This window comes from Nyctereutes procyonoides, unplaced genomic scaffold (genome assembly GCF_905146905.1).
Source record: "Nyctereutes procyonoides isolate TBG_1078 unplaced genomic scaffold, NYPRO_anot_genome, whole genome shotgun sequence".
NCBI lineage: Eukaryota > Metazoa > Chordata > Mammalia > Carnivora > Canidae > Nyctereutes > Nyctereutes procyonoides.
The window spans coordinates 41479486-41500727 of NW_026575049.1; the positions used below are offsets into that span (position 1 = coordinate 41479486).

The window sequence follows — 21242 nt, forward strand, 5'->3', positions numbered from 1 at the left end:
GTTTGATCAATATCGTGATGTTATTGCTTATTATTATTGTGGCATTATAATAAGTCTTCCAATAAGTCTTCTTTCTTCTTTTAAAAAATTGCTTTGTCTATTTAATGTCATTTGAACTTCCAATCAGATTTTAAGATTAGCTCATTGATTTCTACAAAAACATTCTGGGATTTTGACTGAGATTTTATTGAATCTACAGATCAATTAAGAGAAAGATGTCCTCTTCAATAATATGCAATCTTTCATTAACAAATATAATATTATTTAGGTCTTCTAATTCATGTCAGCAATGACCTACATTTTCAGTGAAAAGTTTTTGCACATCTTTGTTGAACTTCTAAGAATTTTCATTTTGACAGTATTTTAAAAAATATTTATTTATTTACTTATTTGACAGTACTTTTAAATAGAATTTTGAAATTTCCCCTTGCTGTTAGTATTTAAAGTCATTTGTCACTACTATATTAAAGTACTGCAGATTTTTGCGCATTAGCCCTATGTCCTATGACCTTGTTAAATTTACTTTTTTAATTCTAGTAGCTGTTTTGTCTTGAGGATTTTCTACATAAACCAGCATATCTTCCATAAATAGAGACAGACGTACTATTTCTTTAGGGATTTTGTCTTGATGTTTTTTTGTTTCTTGCCTAATAAATAGAAGTGTTGAGAGTGATACCTTTAAGTATGATGTTAGCTCTGGTTTTTCATAAATATGCTTTGTTGAAGAAGTTACTTACTCTTTTCACCTCGCTAGGAGTTTCTTATCATAAATGGGCATTGAATTCTGTCAAATGGTTTTCTGCATTTATTGATACAATCATTAATTCTATTTACAGTATGAATTATATTGATAGATTTTTTTTTCTTCCCGATATTACACTTGCATTTCTGGGATATACATTTTGTGGTCATGATTTATTATTCTTGTTACATATTGCTGAATTTGATTTGCTAATATTTTGCTTAAGTATTTTTGATCTATATTCATGAAAGATATTAATCTGTAGTTTTCTTTCTTTGCATTATCTTTGCCTGGTTTGGGTGTTAGGGCAAAGTTAGCTTCACAATATGAGTTAGAAAGTGATCACTCTTTGCAATATCTATTTTAACTGATATTAATATAGCCACACCAGCATTCTTATGCTTACTATTTGCTGGTGTATATTTTTGCATTTACCTACTTTCAATTTATTTGTATCTCCATAATTACATTGTATTTCTTATAAATTGAATATATTTAAATCTTGCTTTGGAATCAGTTCTGGTCATCTTAGCTCTTAACTAGAGCATTGGTCCATAGCATTTAATGTAATTACTATGATGAGAGAAAAACTCTAAAGGCCTAGTATACAAGGGAAGTCATTTTAGATTTTTACATCAGCATGACTGCACATAGACTTTGTTCCAACCAAAAGCCTGATTTATGGCCACCATGCATGTATAGTACATCTGCTTCGTGAATGAGTAACCTAAAGAAAAGTCATCTTGTCCTTGAGGTATCAATCAATGCCCTTGCTCCCTGCATTTCTTTATGATAAAACTCGTGGTTTCTGCCTATAAGCTAATCTATAATATTTTGAGCTTTTACATAACCCTGTAAAAACAGTTCATTCCCTGAAGCACATTCTTCCCTGTTTTGGGGGCAGCTTTCCTGTCTTCTGCTTGAATAAAACTCTTTTTTATTTCTTTTAGAGATTCTGAAAGGTTTGTTCAATTTGCATTGGTTAGATTTAAATCTACCATTTTATTACTTATTTTCCTTTTTTTTCCCTCTGCTTTTTAACATTCATTTTATTTGAATACTTTGTAGAATTCTACTTTAATTTTATTATTATTGTCCATACCTCTTTGCATTATGTTCACTGGTACTCTCAACTTTGTACAGGATTCTTTATGTTAACATTATACCACTTCACATAAAATAAGAAATCTTAAAATCATGTAAGTCCATTAAATGTACGGACTCTTAACTGTTCTTCAGAGTAAGAAAGCTATTTGTTTCCACAATATTAAATCTCCTGGATTCCTCTGACACTGATGGCTGAGGCTGTAGTGATAAGTTATTGGATGTTTTGTGACTACAAGCCCTCTTAGACATCATAGCCATACTCCCCACCATGCTTATAGCTCCTTGTAAGGGTAACTTCTATGATATTGAATCTAAGGAAGGGGTAGCCCCATGTAACTCTCAACATGAGACTTTCCATTCAAGAACAGGAGCAGACACATCCTTGAGAAGGCTGTCCATAGACTGAGGACTGTCAGTGAAACCTTCTACCTGGGTATGAGCTATGGCAACTGTATTTTCTGAGAAATTTGAGGAGACAAGGCTAGGTGTGGACCATGAAACCAATAAAGAGATGATAAAGGGCCACAAAGAAGTATGGGTTATAAGGGCCAAAAACTGAATATTAAACACTAAGGAATAGGGGAAAGATAACTGAGTAGATTATGGTGAGGCTAGTTGGGATGAAATCAGAAAGATCTATAAAAAGCAGCAGATTCTGGGAAGCTGACTGATGATGCATCCATGGCAGGGCTCTGGAGTTATGATGTGATAGTTGTTAGCACCAATTAGCCCATATTTCTTTTCCTTCTAAGCACCTGGTAGCATGGCACTTCCAGCTGTACCATGTGACTATGCCAGGGCAAATTTTGAGTTTGAATGACTTTTGAGAAGAAGTGATAGATATTACTTATGAGATGGGGCACTTGCTTGCTGAAGTGAGTTTCCATAAATTTTTTGCCCTCTGGCAGAGTGCCCAGCAATACTCAATATGTTGCCTGCTTTATAAGTCCACAGTCCTGAGTGACCATGATGAATAGTGTTCTGCTGGTCAGCGAGAAACAAATAGTGTAAACAAGAAATACATCTCTGTCGTTTTAGGCCAACAGAGGTTTAGAAGGTACTACCACAGCATAACCTGGCCCTTCCTGACTATCAGAGAAGATTATGAAATCTTGTTTCTGTTAAAACCAAACACAAATGGAAGCCAGACTTGGGAATTTCCTGAGAAGACAAAACCAGTTTAGTCAGCAAAATCTTAATTTAGCTTAATTTTTAAGACAAGCCGGGCAAGCTCAACCTGGGTCACTTTTGGCATAGACTTCCAAAAATATTAGCAATACTTAAAGATTTTATTTATTTGTTTGAGAGAGAGAGAGAGACTGAGATAGCAGGGGGAGGGTCAGAGAGAGAGGGAGAGAGAATCTCTAGCAAACTCCCTGCTGAGCTTGGACCCAATGAGGGGCTCAGTCTCACGACCCTGAGATCATGACCTGAGCTGAAACAAGAGTCAGATGCTTAATTTACTGAACCATCCAGGCGCCCCTAGCAAAACTTAAATAGTTCCCTAAAATTGATATGAAGTAATTGCCAACCAATTCCCTTTCTTTTTTTTTTTTCCAATTCCCTTTCATTTAAGAAAATTCTAATATTGTAACTAATCACTATAAAGAACAAATAGTCCCTGCCTTCACATTAGATAAGCTGCTTTCTCACAATATACCCATCATCCTCATTCCATGTTTTGGTTTGAGGGCTCCCAGTTTGCAAACATCTTTTTTGGGTCTATGAACAATAAACTTATAACTACTTCAGTGACTCATTGATTTTACCTTTGGGACTTTGGGTTCTTCTAAAATCCTTAAAACCTGTTTGGTTCCAAGTATGGCTTTTATGAGGCCTGATCATAAAGCACTTCCTGAGGGGTTCCTAATGGGTCTTCTATGAGCTGAATTGTGTCCCCCTCAAATTTATGTGAGTCTTAACCTCCAGCACTGCAGAATCTGACTGGATAGGAGACAGGGTCTATTTAAAGGTAATTAAGGTGAAAGGAGGCTATAATGGTGGGGTCCCAATCCAGTAGGATTGGTATCCTTGTAAAAAAAAAAAGGAAGGGACACCAAGAGGGTGCACAGACGAAGACACAGCAAGAAGGCAGCCAACTGCCAACCTGGAGGAGACATCTCACCAGAAACCAAGCCTGCTGACATCTTGGTCTTGGATTTCTCCAGAAGTGTGAGAAAGTACATTTCTGTTGTTGAAGCTGCCATCCCCCATCAGTGCTATTTATTATGGTGGCCCTAAAGGACTATTATGGGACCTATGTCTTCCTGGTCACCTTGTGTGTCTTTTTAATTAATCTTCATTACTCGAGCTTTGCTTTGTACACAAGTACAAAGCATTGAAAGTTCAGAATCATGGTGCTGAATGGTAAAAATGATCCTTACTGTATGTCAGATACCAGAAAGGTACAGAGAATGTCAGAGGGAGCTGTATCCATCGACCTTACAGGAAATTAAATAATTAACCCAGCTAATTTTCTATGTTATTTGAAGAGTCATGGACACATTAAACTCTGTCATAGAGCATTTCCTTGACAACCACTTGCTCTCATGAGTGAAGGAAACCAACTAAGGAAACCAGCAATGACCTAGCAGGCACCGCCTGATGATATAAAAGAAGAATGGATGAAGCTTTAGCCTCACTCCCAAAGAAAGGAAAGAGAAGATCTGCAACCCCTGACAGGACATGTTACATGGGATTTGCCAGCTCTCTGAGGCTGGATATCCTTGAATATGTGTTGCTTAGAACCTCAGAGAACAGAGGCCAGGAAGATGACCTAAACAGATGTCAGAAAATTTAATCAAGAGAAGTGTGAGTGGCAGGATTTTATTGATGTAGGGCACAGCAAAGAAACTTCTTTGAGAAATTCATTTTCATTTCAAAAGCTTGACAATTCTTTTCAGCTTGAAGAATGGTAGGAAGGAGGACTGCCAGATTTCAATGCTACAATTGCCACCTACCTGTCAATGGCTTCCAAGTGCATATCTTCATTAGATCATTCCCTTATTATGCTCCAGACTCCTATTTTTAAATCTATGGAAAAATTCTTTTCAATGGCTTATAGATATCTCAAAGTCAGCAGGTCAAAACCAACCTAATAGTAATCACCCGGCCCCCACCAACACCTGTTCTCACCAAAAATACCATCCAAGGAAGGCCGCAGCCTAGCACCCCTGAGTCTATGTCACCTTGGCCTCCCCCACCCTCTCATCAGCTTAGAGTAAATGCCCACAGGACTATCTTTCACCATCTGGTGTTGCTACACCAATATGGCAGGAAAAGTCATTTAGAGGCTATTAACCTCAGAACTTTTTTTTAACTATAAAAGCAAATATTAGCTGTGACCAGTAGAGTGTTTGTGAAGGCTAGCTTGGTGATGATTTGCTTCTTTGGAGAAACTGAACTTTCAGAAACCAAAAATGGTTGCTCAGTAATATTTTTGTGTGAATAAATGAATGATGAGTAAATGGATAATTCAGATTCAGGGAGACTGTGGCTCAATCAAACAGGACTGAACTTTTATATTTAAAATTAAGGGGGATCCCTAGGTGGCTCAGCGGTTTGGCGCCTGCCTCTGGCTCTGGGCTCTGAGTCCCACGTCGAGCTCCCTGCATGGAGCCTGCTTCTCCCTCTGCCTGTGTCTCTGCCTCTCTCTCTCTCTGTTTCTCATGAATAAATAAATAAAATCTTTAAAAAAAATAAATTAAATTAAATTAAGGTGCTGGATTTCATATTTCAGTTTTCTCCCATGCTGTAAGTCTCATAGTCACTAAGGACTGTAGCTGGTCCAGGGTGGTGAGGGGTCTGGAGAACCACACAGCCCAGAGATTGAATCTGTGGCTTCCCCTCTCTAACCCATGACCTGGATATAAAGTCGCAGAGCAGGCTTGTACAACAGGTTCTGCTGGATACTATTCACTTTACATAATCATTGAGGAAGCTATAGGGAAACTATCTGAGCCAACTCATGGGACTTTTCACATGATACTGGGCATATTTTGTCCATACTCCAGCCTGACACACCCAACTCACCCCTGAGAATGCATGCACACATGCTGTTGAGGAGGGTGAGGTCTATTGAAAACCTCTGAACTAGGAAACTCCTTTGGCTTTTTGTAGTTCTAGGCTTTTCTCCCAATCAGTGACTTTTATTAATGAATTGTATAATCTCCTAAGAAATCTCTATGGTTTGAAAGGGCAGTAAAAAAATACAGAAGGGGGCACCTAAGTGGCTCAGTTGGTTGAACAAATGATCTTGGTTTCGGGTCTTTGGTTTCTTGGTTTCATGATCTCAGGGTCAGCTCAGGTCATGATCTCAGGGTCATGAGATTGAGCCCCATGTGGGGCTTATGCTGAGCAGGGTGTCTGCTTGAGATTCTCTCCCTCTGCTCCTCTTCCCACTTGAGTGTTCTCTTCTCTCTAAAATAAATAAATCTAAAAAAAAAAAAAAACAAACGAAAATACAGAATAGGTAGGTTCTTGGCTGTAGGGCAAGAAAAATAATTTACATATGAAAAGAAACACGGCAAATGTTGATAGCTTGTGGTTCTTCAAAGGCAATGCTGGTTTGCTTCTGCATCCCGGGCACTTAGCACAGTTGGTGTGCAGTGGGCGGTTGTTATGATTTTGAAAGAACTGCTTCTACAAGCTTTTCAGTGATCGTTCTGATTGTTCTCTAAAGACTTAAAGAGTTTACTTTTCTCCCTAAGTGTTTCTTTTCCAAATCCATTTCCATAGCAGCTCAGCCCACCCTCCTGACAAAGGAAGGACAGCTTGATAACCAGGGAGGCTTTGTTCTTTTTTCCTGCACTTGTAAACTGGAGGGAGTTCTAACCACCCCAAAGGGCTCACAGCATAGGCTGGTTGAAAATTGATTTATACAATTCCAACTTCAATCATCATTTCTTTAACCCAAAGAAAATGAACCAAACAAGTGTTTGTGAGTCAAATCTGAGGAATTCCAATGATATAGGGATTATAGTGTCCCTCTCTGATCCTGTACTGCTTAAGCTCCTGAATTGTAACATGGATCTAAGGGACAGATCTTTCAGGATGCTGGTGAACAACAATCTATAGCTGAGACCCTGGATATGAGCGGTAAAGGTGTCATCCAGTTGGAGACACTTAGGAGTCAGATTTGCCTCCTCCAGATTTGTGAATCTCTGACCTCCAACGTCCTGTTTGCATGGGAGTGTCTTCTGCACCTCTGTTTTTCCATTTTTTTCCATTTCTCCAGCCTGCTCCAAGCATTATCCCAAGCTATTTGTATTGTTGCATCAGACACATACGTGCGTGGGTAGGCGCACACACATATCCTGCAGGCCCCCATGGTCAGTACCATATCTTACTGCCAATGGCAGCTGTGGGCTAACCTCCAAATGTTTGGTTGAGAGTCCATTTCTGAAGGAAAATGCCTGGGTCCTGGGCTGGGTGAACACCAGACACCTGCCCTTCCCTCACCATGTGTCAGAAGTTGTTCTGGGGGAAATGTCTCACAGCTCAGGTGCACTTGCTGAGCCCTGTGGGTGGGGGTGAAGTTCACTCCCCAGGCAACTAAAGCCAGCCAGTTAAGCCTCCACAGCCCAGTTTGTCTGACGATTAGGCCTTATTCCCATTTCTAGGCCAACAGCTGTCATCCAGATTGCCTTTCTGTGTGGAGCCTCCTCTCAAATACAGGAAGGGCAAAGGGATATTTATTCATCACCTACTAGGTGCCAGACATCTATGTGTATTTTTTCACTTCCTCCTTGAGACCACTCTCTGAGGTCAGATTAATCATCCCATTTTACACATGGGAAAATGGAGGCACACGCGGATTGAGTCTCCTGCTCAAGACTGTACAGTTTGTAAGACTCACCTCTGCCTTATACCCTGAGCTCCCTACATTCTTGGCCAGAGCAAACCATATATACTTGTGTCTGGAGCCTCTCACTTCTATCCTAGGAATCTAAATAAAATGAAAGAAAATAAAGAGGTAAAAGAGGTAAAAAGAGGACAAGAAAAAGTTGCCAACCACCATCCCCCACCCCTCCAAAGAATCAAGTTTGTGTACAGCACTTCTCTAGGAGAAGCTGAGATGGCAAAGTCCAGCCAGATGGACAGGACAATGTAGCCTCACTTGGGATGTGAGGCGAGCACTGTGGCTCCAAAGCGCTCATGTAGGTGGACTTGTATTATTAATAACACCTGACTCTGATACCAATATCAATGTGTGTGCTTTATCCAACAACACCATGCAATTAACTCAACTGGAGATATTGTCAGACCCCACAGGTTAAGGATTCAGTCCCACAGGAATGTCCTCCCCACCCCCACTTGCTAATCAAAAGTCCAGGTTGTCACCTGTGCCTCTGATCAACTGGTTATAGAAAGGAGGTTCCAATGACCCCCTCTTTGGACTTGATTAATTTGCTAGAACGGCTCATAAAGCTCAGTGAAACATTTTACTGACTGGATTACCAGTTTGTTATAGAAGGATATAACTCAGGAACAGCCAGATAGAAAAGATGTGTAGGGCAAAGTGTGGGGACAGGGTGTGGAGCATCCATGCTCTCTCTAGATACACCACTGTCCTTGAATCTCCAAGTTCACCAGCTCATAAACTCTCAGAACCTAGTCCTTTTGGGTTTTTTGGAGGCTTCATCACATAGGCATGATTGACTAAATCATTGGGTATTGATGAATGAACTCAATTTCTAGCCCTTCTCTTCTCCCTGAAGTCTGGGAGTGGGACTGAAATTTCCAACCCTCTAATCACAGGATTGGCTTCCCTGACAACTGGCCCCCAACCTTAGGTGACCTAAGGGCTTTCCAAAAGCCACCTCATTAACATAAAAAAGACATCTTTACAGCTGTCATAACTGGAAATTCCAAGGGTTTTATGAGCTCTGTGCCCTGAATGGGGATGAAAACCAAACATATATTTATTATAAATCACAATATCACAAGCACCAAATATTCTGTACTTATTCTGTGCCAAGAACCATTTTAATGATTACGTGTATTAACTCTCTTTAATTCCCACACAGCATGATCTCCATTTTACAGAAAAGAAACTGAGGCCCAGAGAAGTTAAGTAACTAGTGCAAAGTCACACAGTTGCAAGCCATGCAGCCAGGAATTGAATTAAGGCGTATGGCTTTGACATCCATGCTTTTGGGCCATACTTCACTGCCTTTTAAATGATGTCACTGGAGGTAGGACCCTTTTAAGGGAGGAAAATAATAAACCACAGAAAATCATGAAGGGAAATTCACCCCCACACAACTGTTTTAGAAATCTTTCCCAGATCTAACGTAGCTTCCTCTGGCAAGCTACTCACTATCATCCTAGCTTGGTTTAAACTTGCCATCTTGTCCTCAAAATCAGTAAGGTTGATGGCTGTTCCTCCTCCATAGAGTGATTGCTCTAAGGGTCAAAGGCCCACCATTCATCTTCATGTGCCAATGCCCATGACAGCCTCAGTGTGGCATGGTGCTCCCTAAAGGTGTGGGAAGGAAGGACACTGGGATGCTTCTCACTGGTGTCATCCCACCTCTAGCATTTAGGCTCACAGAGCAATTCTGCTTTCAGTGGTGCCAGTGTGTCAGAAGAGGAACACCCCAGTTTTCTCATAGCTTTGACAAACCCAAGTTCAAATTGAGTGTCACTCTTGGGAGTGAGGCAGGGAAAGCTGTGGTCCCCTGAGACGACCAGAATGGCTGGTCAGCCCCAGAGCAAACACAGCCTCTGCACAATCTCTCCTAGTCCTCATCCCCATCGGCATTTATTTATTTACCATTCTTGTGTCATTCATTCCTGCATTCTAAACATTGACTCAGCAGCCTCACAAGGCTCAGAGTTACATGCTGGTCCTAGAAGAATAACAGGAGATCCTTGGAGAGAAATCCTGGCAAAGGGATGGCAAGATGAGGTGAGAGGAGGGCAGGGAATTCTAGCATAAGGGGTCTGGCAATTTAGGATCTAAGGCCAGTGACAGGCATGCATAATAAAAAGAGGGGCAAATTGAATGAAAGGTAAAGGCTCTTTGTGAAGAAATTGCTATGGATTGCTGGCTTTGAAAAGCACGTTGCAGAAGCACTGAAAGGGCAACTTTTCACTCTATCTTTTGGATACTGACTGAGCCACATAGAATAGGAAAAGTAAATGAAGCCCTGTAAATATGCGTGGCCCAAGGTCTGTGCTCAGACATTTTCATTTGCCTCTCTATTACTCTTTCATTCACTATAGTCCTGGAGAATAGATTCCAGTACAGCAAGATGCCAAGTGAATATATCACTAGAGAAAGGAAAGAAAACCAGAGGGAAAGAAAGTGGTAAGGGAGAGGTGAGTAGCAGTCAGAAGCAGACATGCTCTGGAGCCATCGGCCTCAGCTCAAGTCTCAGTCCTGGCCCATGCTAGCCTCCTGGACCTCTCAGAAGAGATGGAGGAAGAGGCAGCTGGGGAGAGATGGGACACAAAAGAAACCTTGGTAGTATCGCCTTATTGCTTATTCAGCAAATTGACCCAAGAAAACCAGGGAGAAACAATGCATCTGCAGTAAGAACCATCTGCCTACAGTAAATGAAGTCATGCCATATTTAAAACCAACTGCCTACTAAGAGCTAGCCAACCCCTATGCTATGTCCATAAGCTGCTGTGATACGATAGCAGCCAACACTCACTGAGCACTCACTGCATGCTGGGTATTCACTATACTAAAAATTTAGTATGAATTTTCCAGTGACCCTATGAGCTAAGTAATATCATCATCCCAATTTTACAGAAATGAGGCACAGAGATGATCAGAATCTCTCCTGGAGCCACATATTGGATTTTGCCCAGTGAGCCAATTCTGATAAAAACCACTGGCTTCACTAAGTGGACTCAAGCCCAGTGCACTCATCAGTAACACATGAATTCTCTTGTAACCCTCGGGGCTCCACGAATTAAAAACTCAAAAGGATGGGGCACCTGACTGGCTTAGTTGGTAGACCATGCAACTTGAGCTTGGGGTTGTGAGTTCAAGCCCCATGTTGGGTGTAGAGATTACTTAAAAATAAAATGTTTAGAAAGAATGGAAACGAAGAAAGGAAGGAAGGAAGGAAGGAAGGAAGGAAGGAAGGAAGGAAGGAAGGAAGGAAAAGAAAGAAAGAAAGAAAGAAAGAAAGAAGAAGAAGAAGAAGAAGAAGAAGAAGAAGAAGAAAGAAAGAAAGAAAGAAAGAAAGAAAGAAAGAAAGAAAGAAAGAAAGAAAGAAAGAAAAAAGAAAGAAAATTCAAGAGGTAAGAATATAAGGAAAGATATTGGAATGAGACTAAGCTGTGTGTCTGTGTCAGGCTGTCCTTCACCAGGCAGCATACATTTGTCCAATTTTAGCTTCCTTTGCTTTGTTTTCTTCATCCGTGAAATAAAGTTATTAGGCCATGCCTTATACTAAAATGCGAGAATTTAATAAAATAGTAAGGGTCAAAGTGACTCCATGCAGGGACTGGATATAGTAGCTGGATATAGTCACCTGCTATGACTTTGGCCTTGAGATCTAACCGGGGATACTAGTTATCATTTCAGAGCTATTTGGGTTTTGTCTCTGCTCCCTTTGCCTGTCATTAAGGATATGCTCTGGAGAAGTATTCAGTAAGAAGGAGAAATACATGGGACAGGAGACCTGGAGAATCCGATTCATTGGTATTTCGACAATTTTGCAACAGCTCCTCTTTAGTGAGAAAGCAACTGTTTAGTGGATAAAGATCTGTAGAGTTGTCACATGTAGCCCACAAATCACAGATCGCTTTCCAGATGACTCAGACTTTCTGCTGAAAGAGCATGCTTGTGACTGCTGCCCTTGGGAAGGCCCCTTCCTCAATGAAAGGGTGAGTTCAATGCTCTTAGCTCAAAATACAACTGGACTGCATTAAATACCAGTTGCTTTCAAACTGCTTTCTAAATCTGGCCCTGGAGCTTCTCTGGTTTCATGTAGGGCCACAGAAGTGCCCCAGCACACACTTAATACTCACTGTGCTGTGGGTGACCACAGAGTGACCCGGGAGTGACGTGTGGGCAACCCCCCTGGAGCCAACACAACGACAGCTTTGCCCATTGGAGGTCACACCAGTGCCCTTAGCAGATACTCTGGTCAGCTGAAAATTATATTTTTTTTGAAATGATCATTTAAAAAAAAATGACCAAGTGGAAACAATTAAACTTTGGGAAAGCCAAACAAATGTTGCTAGCCAACAAACCCCAACCAGAAACCAAGCTGTGATTGGCTCTAGATGTAAAATCTAGAGAAAATTCAGGGGGACATCAGATTCCCAAGTTCAGAGGCAATACCAAAGAGATAGCAGAGCCCAGTGTTATAAATAGCATGTTCTGTGACAGTTACAAGCAGTAGTATTTAGAAAGTCACTTGTGAAGGAAAGATTGAAGAATTAATTACCTCAGAATGGGCTGCCAAGAGGTGGCTTTGATGTTATCACAGATAAGCCTCCTCAACGACACTGCCAAGAGTGGGGGTTACAGTACACCTCGATTTAAGTGAAATCTTCAGGAGACGAACCATGATAGGAACACATCATGGCTCAAATGGACCACTTTAGGAGTGGAATAGGTTCCCAGCCAAGGCCACTTACTCCACTGCAACAAAACTGAAAATACGAACATATCTAAAGACAGAATGAGGTGAGGAAAGAGGATCTCAGAGGTTAATTTGACCCAATCTGAGGAGAGAACAGCCCTTGTTCCAAACAGCATTGTTTTAGGTCAAGATACATCAGCTATTTTCAACGTAAAGGCAAGAAACCACTAGTTCTCAAACATCAGCAATCATCTGAGGTCCCTGTTAAAATACAGATGGCCAGGTTCCATTCTCAGAGAGTCTGGGATGGGCTTTGGACATCCAAATATTCATCAATCCCACTGAGGTGATTCTGAGGCACTTGGTGGGAGTCTGGAGTCCCAGCCTCCCCTCGCAGCTTCAGACAACTTGGCTCCCTGTGGAACTTGCCCAGAAAGAAAGAATGTGTAGCCTTGATGAGCCTAGCATCTTGCTGAACAGTTAGAGATTCACATTATGTATCAATAAATTGACTTTCGACTTCAAGGATGGGTCTCCTTCACTTGACAAATCCACAATAGATATCTTGGGTTACTTTTTTTTTTTTTTTAAGATTTTGCTTATTTATTCATGAGAGACAAAGAGAGAGGCAGAGACACAGGCAGAGGGAGAAGCAGGTTCCTCACAGGGAGCCCAATGTGGGACTCGATCCCCGAACTGGGATCATGCCCTGAGCCAAAGACAGACGGCCAACCACTGAGCCACCCAGGTGTCCTCGGGTTACTTTTTAGGAGCCTTTTACCTCCTGCACTATCCATTTTTGGATAAAATCCTCACCATAAGGTATTGTGTGCCAGATTAATTAAATAGCTAATTGTAAAAGGGGAGAAATACAAAAACATAATGTTTGTGGGGTGCCTGTATAGCTCAGTTGGCTCCAACGCTGACTCTTGATTTAACTCTAGTCATGATCTCAGGGTCCTAGGATTGGAAGCCTCATATTGGACACTGCACTCAGCATGCAATCTGCTTAAGATTCTCTCTCCCATTCCCTCTGCTGCTCCCCCAGCTCATGCTCAAACACCCTTTCTCTTTCAAAAAAAAAAATCTTTAAAAACCCATAATATTTGCATGTTCTTTGGTTAGACACAATCTCTGCAAACAAAATATGAAACCTGGAGGCAATAAAAGAGTACATTAGGTTTGAGCTCATAAAAATTTAAAACTTTTATAGGATAAAAGATACTGTAATCTAAAAAAAAATTAAGTGACAGAATGAGAGACAATCTTTGATTTATATGTAATACTCAACAGTTTAAAATTTAGATAATTTAATGAGTTTCTACAAATCAATTAAAAAATCTAAAAGACAGCAAAGAAAAATGGACAGGATGTGATCCCTGCATACAATAATTGGGATATATATATAAAAAATTCATTGTTTATATGAAATTTTAATTTAACTTAGTGTCCTGAATTTTTTTTAAGTCTGGCAACCCTAAGAGGAATGAACTTCCAATTTACAGAATGAGAAACACAAATGATCCAAGATTGTTGAAAAGATGTATACAAATTAAAACAAACACGACTAACTCGTTTTTGCTCTTTCGACTGTAATACATTACAAAGCAATGTCCCCTGTGGGCATCGATAAAGAAAAATGCATTTAACACACTCTATGGAAAATGTAAGACCATAAAGCGTTTCTGGAAAATTCTAGTAGCTCTGATGAAAGACCTACAATTAAGATCCAATATTACGTGCTACCTTGACATTTAGTAAAACTGGGAGGGTCCTGAATGACATAACTGCAAGTCTTCCTCCCCAGTCTGACCACTTGTGGGCCGAACAGCCCTCCTTACCAATGGGACCAAGCACAATACTTGCCCATCCCTGAGTATTAGATGTCAGTCTCTTGACGGCCTAGAGAATTATTCAAAACAAGCCAATCATGTCATCCTGAGGGAACAAGAGGTATCTCTCTTCTTGATCTTACAAAACCTTACTCTTACACCCCTGACTGATCCCTCTGTTCCCAAATGCAGCCCCCATGCAGCCCCCGTGGTATGTGGTGTCCTCCTCCCCTGGGGTGTGAGTACAGTATCTAATTGGTTTCATCTCTTTATCCTCGGGTGTCACTCCTTATCCCTGGAAGAGGAATCTTTCCCTTATCAACCGGATAAAGAGGAGGTGATTAAAACAGCAGCATCTTTCAAATTTTTAAAGGTACGCACTTTCAAAATTTCATTTCCAAGAATATAACCTATGAAATACTCACAAACACACATACAAAAATGCATGCAGAAAAAAGAATATTCACCACAACGTTGTATTTTTTAAAAGTGAAAAATTGGTAGCAACCTGACTGTCCATCCATCAGGAAATGGTTAAATAAATTATCATCAGTATAATCTCTGAAATACTATATAACAATTAAAATGATATAGAATGGACTCCAAGACTTATTATATTTAAGCAATGCATAGAATCGATTTATGCAAAATAACATACACCTACACACACACACACACACACACACAATAAAAACAAGGAAGAAAAATGCCAAACTGATCAAAGAGGTTGTTTGGAAGGTGAGGAGAGGGACAAAAGGAGGTTTTTATGTTGTTTAATTTTGTACTGTTAGAGTCTTCTACACTAAAAAAATCATTCTAGTATCACTTCTGTGATGTGATAGAAATTTAAAGGCAAGAAAAGTAAACCAAACTATATATAAAAATCTCATAGACTGACATCTGGTGATTGTTTGTAGTAATGTAACACAACCAAGAATAGGAGTGGCTAGTCTGAATATCCCAGCACCAAAGATATCTTCTGGGCCTTTGGTTACATGTTGACTTAGCCTGGTAAGTTTTTCTCAGCTTTTCTACAGGAGTCACATATTCTGGAGGAGTTATGCAAGACTGATGGATCAGCTAACACATTTTTTGCAAATCCTTTTCAATGCCCTTCCTACCCCATCTTGTATTTACCATCATCATCTCATGCAATATGTTAAAAACAAAACAAGTATATAAAGAGGAGGATGAGTTCCAGTGAATGAGAGAAATGAACAATGGCTAAGTACTGTTCATCCTAGTGTGAAGACCAGAAGAGCCCTTGGCAACTGTTTCTTCATGCTAAGTGAAAATGTGAATTTAACTAAAAAATGATGGAGATGTCCTTTCCTTTTTCTCTCTTTAAAGAAGCCATTTGGCTAGTGAATGGCAAGCAGCATTAGCGAGCAATCACATACTTGATGCAGATCCTAACAGAGGTCATCAAACTTTGGGCCACAGTCCATCAACTATCCTTATCGAAGTCTATCCCTGCCCTGCCATGGGCCAGTCCCGCTCAACCTTCTCCGTTTGCCCTGAGGACAGACTCCCACCTCCAGCTCCACTCTGACCCTTCCTCTCCCTGGGGACTCGCTTTGATATCTCACCACACTGATGCCGTCATTGAGAAGGGCCTCCCCGAAGATCATCATGTAGAGTGGCTCATTCACACGTGCCTCCTCAAACACAGCCAGCACAGCTACGGGGTCAACGGCTGAGATCAGGCTGCCAAACAGCAGGTTCTGAAGTAGGTTGACATCACTGAGGCCAAAGGCTTTGATCTGGCAGATGAGGTAGAGCGAGAGGCCAATGCCAAAGGCATTAATCAGGGCCCCCAGGCCTGCCCACCACAGGATGGACCCAATGTTCTCAAAGAAGGGCCGGGTGGGCATGAAGTAACCACCTTCCAGGACAATAGGTGGAAGGAGATACAGGAAGTAGATGCTTGTATCCATGACGGGAGGAGATTTATGGTCAGTGCCAAAGATGATGGCACCCACCAGAGCCCCAACGATGATAAGGAGGCAGCTTTCTGGCATGAGGCCTGGTAGTCTGTGGTAAAGATGGAAGCCTAGGGAAGAGCAGAGAACCACATTTAGAGGTTTGCAAATACGATGGCTCTGGCTACTAAGATACCAGGAGACTGGTATAAAAGAAGCCTTCTAAAACCAATTGAGGGGACCTTGGGTAGGCTGGCATGCAGCCCTGAGCCTCAGGACCCCATCTGTAGCAGGGGCTGGAAGTGCTGCAGGGAGTCTCGATGAGGTCAAATACTTAACATGCCAGGCCCAGTGAAGGTCTCAGAGTGGTCCTCAGCCAGCCATCCCCTCCCCTTCCTCCTCCCTGCTTCCCTACCTTATGGGATCCAAGAGGGCAGTGGGGGAAGAGGAATGAAGACCGTGGAGCTCCTTTGCATTCCTGCAAAACCCACCTTTGAGGCTCATTCAGAGTCAGTCACAGTCACCTAAACATCAGCTTCTTCCAAACCTCCCTTCCACAAAACCAGTAAAAGAAAAATTCAGCCTTTTATTTTATTTTCCTTATTTAACCAATGACACTGCCATCAGGCCAGCCAGGTATAAAGGAAATCAAGGGGCACCTGGGTAGCTCACTTGGTTGTGCTCCTGACTCTTGGTTTTGGCTCAGGTCATGATCTCTCATGGGTTGGGGAATGGAGTCCTGCATGCATTGGGCTCCATGCTTAGTGGGGAGCCTACTTGAGGATTCTCTCTCTTTGTCCTTCCCCCTATGTGCTCTCTCTCTCTCTCTTTCTCTCTCTCTCTCTCAAATAAATAAATAAATCCTAAAGAAAGCAGGAAATCAAGTTGCATTCCCTGAACCTCCATCACTTGGCCCCCCGTGTAATAGCTTCTTATTTTATCATATATATCTCTCGGTAGCTGCCCCTAAAGATCATCTCCTCCTCCCCATTTTGACAGTCACTGCCTTTATGTAAGGGGTCCCATTCTCCATCCTGTCTTCTGTACTGGCTTCCTGATCTTCTATCTCACCCTCACTCCCCCAGCCCATTCCTGATGCCAGATGACTTTTCCAAACCACGTCTATCTGCTCATCTCATTCACCATCTAAGACTCTGAAGGCACACAAAGCATCTCACAGATTTTAAACTAAAGGGCATTTGTGAAGCATCTTTGAGCCAAGACCAACACACTGCTAAGCACTGCGTGTGACATGGAGAACCAAGCATGTTTATTTTAATTCCAACTATTAATCATATTTCAGATAAAGACATTAACAAATAAGAAGACAAACACAAAGCAAAGCGTAAGTATGCAGTGAAGTATATATTGACTATATTGACATGCATGAGAAGAGATCAGAGCACAGCAGGCCACTCTGGGGTTCTCTCCAAGTCAATATCCCTCCCACCCACCACCATCCTTATGCATCCTATGTTACAACCAACCACATACCTTTTCCCTGTGTTTCCCCTTTCCTGTCTTCATTTATTGCTGCCTGGATTGTTCTTTTCTTCAATCTATCTAGGTCTTGCTCAATCTTCAAAACTAAACTTTTCCCAACTGCTTTCCAAGGAAATCATATGTCTTCCTCTGAATTGCCATAATATTTTATCACTATCTAACAACAATGTTCTCTTTCTCTCATTTTCTGTGCATGACTTATCTCCCCTGCTAACCTCCAGATTCTTTCAACTCAGACAGAATGATGTACATCTCTATATCTCCCCAAAGTACTTGGCAAGATGCCTTGCACACAATAGCTGGTCTATTTGCTGAAAGAATCTATAAGTGTGTAAATGAATGATTGATTGGTTTATGTGTTCACCAGACAAGCTTTTATATGAGAAGAAGTTGAACAGGTTTTGGAGAATGACTAGGACTTACATAGTTGGACAGCAGAAGAGAAGAGATATATTAGGTGGGGAGAACTCCAAGACAAAAATGAAGGAAGATGGGAATGGCTGAGTCAGATGAATGAGTGGTCTGACATTCATTGAGGAGATCCACCTGGCTGGAGCAAATTATGAATTGGGAAGAATATTGGAAGGAGAGTTAGAAGATGATTGATCCTAATAAGAGAGAAGGTCTTGAGTTCAAGGCTAAGGAGTGTAGATTTCCCCCACAGGCCACTCGGAGCCATTGAATGTCTCTTTAGGAATTTTAATTCCATTTTAGCCATTCTGATAGGTACGAAGTGGTATTTTATTGTGGTTTTGATTTGTATTTCCCTGATGATGAGTGATGTTGAGCATCCTTTCATGTGTCTGTTGGCCATCTGAAAGTCTTTGGAAAAATGTCTGTTCATGTCTTCTGTCCATTTCTTATCTGGATTATGTATTTTTGGGATGTTGGGAATGCAAACTGGTGCAATCACTCTGTAAAACAGTATGAAGTTTCCTCAAAAAGTTAAAAATAGAACTACCATATGACCCAGCAATTGCACTACTATGTATTTATCCGAAGGATTAAAAATACAGATTCAAAGGGGCACATGCACCCCAGTGTTTATAGCAGTATTATCAACAATAGCCAAACTATGGAAAGAGCCTAAGTGTCCATCAACCTACGAATGGATAAAGAAGATGTGAGATATATATAAATATATATGGAATATTACTCAGCCATCGAAAAGAATGAAATCTAGCCTTTTGCAACAATGTGGATGGAGCTAGAGTGTATTATGCTAAGTGAAAGCAGTCAGTCAGAGAAAGAGAAATACCATATGATTTCACTCATATGTGGAATTTAGTAAGAAACAAAACAGATGAACGAACATAAGGGAAATTTAAAAAGAGAGAGAGAGAAAGAAGCAAACCATAAGAGACTCTTTTAACTATAGAGAACAAACTGAGGGTTGATGGAGGGAGGTGGGTAAGGGATGGGCTAAATGAGTGATAAGTATTAAGGAGGGCACTCATTGTGATGAGCACTGGGTGTTATATGTAAGTGACAAATCACTAAATTCTATACAAAAAAAAAACATATATGTTAACTAACTAAAATTTAAATAAAACTTGAAATTAAAAAATAAAATTCAAAAAGGAATTTTAAGTACACTCATCCAAAATCTATGTAGGGTTCCCTGATCACAGCTTTGAATTTCATTTATTATCAGCAGACAGATTATTATGATAGAATATAATTCTAATTATTACAGAATAATTAGAATCAAAGGATATTTGATACTTGTCCAAAACCACAATCTTACCTACTGCTTCAAGATCGGTTTAAGTCCTCTTTAAAGAGCTTGGGAGTCCTGCTCTCTCCATTTCCTAATGACAACCTTCTCTTCCTCCTCTCCGCCCTCCTCTTCCTCTTCCTTCTTTTTCCTCTTCTCTAATTAGTACTTATTTTAACTACCCTGAACTTTTTAACAGGTAAAAGAAGTAGAAGAGCCTCTAGTGTGACTTTCTCAGGACCCATGTCTCCCCAGTTTGGCCCTTCTTCCAGGAACTGAGTTTCCTGAGATGGATCTAACGTGTACCTATGTTATGCCAAGTTACACCTACACAGGGGTAGCAGGAAGAGGCACTATGCACTGTAAAGTAGGGCATTGTAAAGCGAAACGCCAAGTGCATTCACACTTTACAATTCTCCTTCCCTTTCATAATGGACAATAGAGTTAGTCACTTTGAGAGTTTACAGCTCCAGCGCCTGAAATTTGAACGGCCACCAATAACAAGGTTTGGCCTGAAAGTCAAAGATGGCCCTATGATTCCATTCTGCCCAATAACTCTTGAAACACCCTTCTACAATGTGCCAAGAGGTGGAACTAAAATAAAAGATGAACAACAAAATCTGAGGCAACTCTGTGTTGTCTTTGTTCTATAATATTATTCTTCTCTAATACACATAGTTGGCTGTTTTAAAAAGGATTGAAGGAAAAAAAATAAAAATAAAAAAAAATAAAAAGGATTGAAGGAAAGTTGTGATGTTCTTGTGTCAGAGTGCCTACTAGATTCAGTGCTAGATTCATTTTTTTCCCCATTAAATTAAATATCTTGAGGCCAGGAACCATGGTCATTCCCACATGTGGTATGGGCATTCAATATATGTGTCTTGATAGAATGACTGAATGAAAGAATGAATGTTAAATGTAATGATTATTAATTATATATGTATTTTAAAGATTTTATTTATTTATTCAGGAGAGACACACACAGAGAGAGAAGCAGAGACACAGGCAGAGGGAGAAGCAGGTTCTCCTCAGGGGAGCCCGATGTGGGACTCCATCCCCGAACTCCAGGATCACGTCCTGAGCTGAAAGCAGAGCTTAACCGCTGAGCCATCCAGGCATCCTGAATATTAATTATATTTTGATTCAACTTTTACAATATAGAATCTAAAGAAATCTTTATAGATTTCTTACATGTTAAAGTTTTGAGTCTTTTTCTCTTGCCCCACACAAATGAGCCACCATGTATAAAACTATGAGCCCAGTATTTGACACATGAGGAATAATAATCACTAACTGTAGCCTTCTTTCCATGTGCAGTACAGAAATAGTCTGAGTTCTTAATGACTAGCAAATAGGAAAATGTATTTGAATAAGCATGATCCAACTAATAACCTACTGAAGTTTTTTCTTTATCTAAAGTATGTTGAAGTCCATCGAAATGAAAATCAAGAACATTTAAGCCAATAGTCTTGTGAACAACAGTGTCCTTACCATCCTCTGAACTTCTAGATGTGGTGAGTCTGGGCAATGCAATACTCTAAAAAACAATCTGTGTTTTATGCTAATATAAAACAAAGATAAAATATATCCTTTCTGCACTGAGGGGGACACTTGACGGGATGAGCACTGGGTGTTATTCTGTATGTTGGTAAATTGAACACCAATAAAAATTAATTTATTTAAAAAAATAAATAAAAAAAGAAAAAAAAATCCTTTCTGCATTGGGCTGTTTACTGACGTAGAATGTAAATCTCTTTGCCACTAAGAAATCCTGCTTTGCACCAAAAGGAGGCCTTAGAAATCATTTCATAGCTGGGCACATGGAGACTTAGAAAGACATGGTGACCAGCTAGTCAGTGGCAGCTC

At 40.5% G+C, this 21242-nt stretch overlaps 1 protein-coding gene across 1 annotated transcript in view; it reads right to left on the reverse strand.

Moving 5' to 3' along the window:
- Positions 1-21242, reverse strand: part of SLC9A4 (solute carrier family 9 member A4) — a 67095-nt gene that overhangs the window by 44220 nt on the left and 1633 nt on the right. The window contains exon 2 of the mRNA XM_055328759.1: positions 15824-16287. Within this exon, the coding sequence (XP_055184734.1) occupies positions 15824-16287 (464 nt within the window). The remainder of the gene's footprint in view (positions 1-15823; positions 16288-21242) is intronic.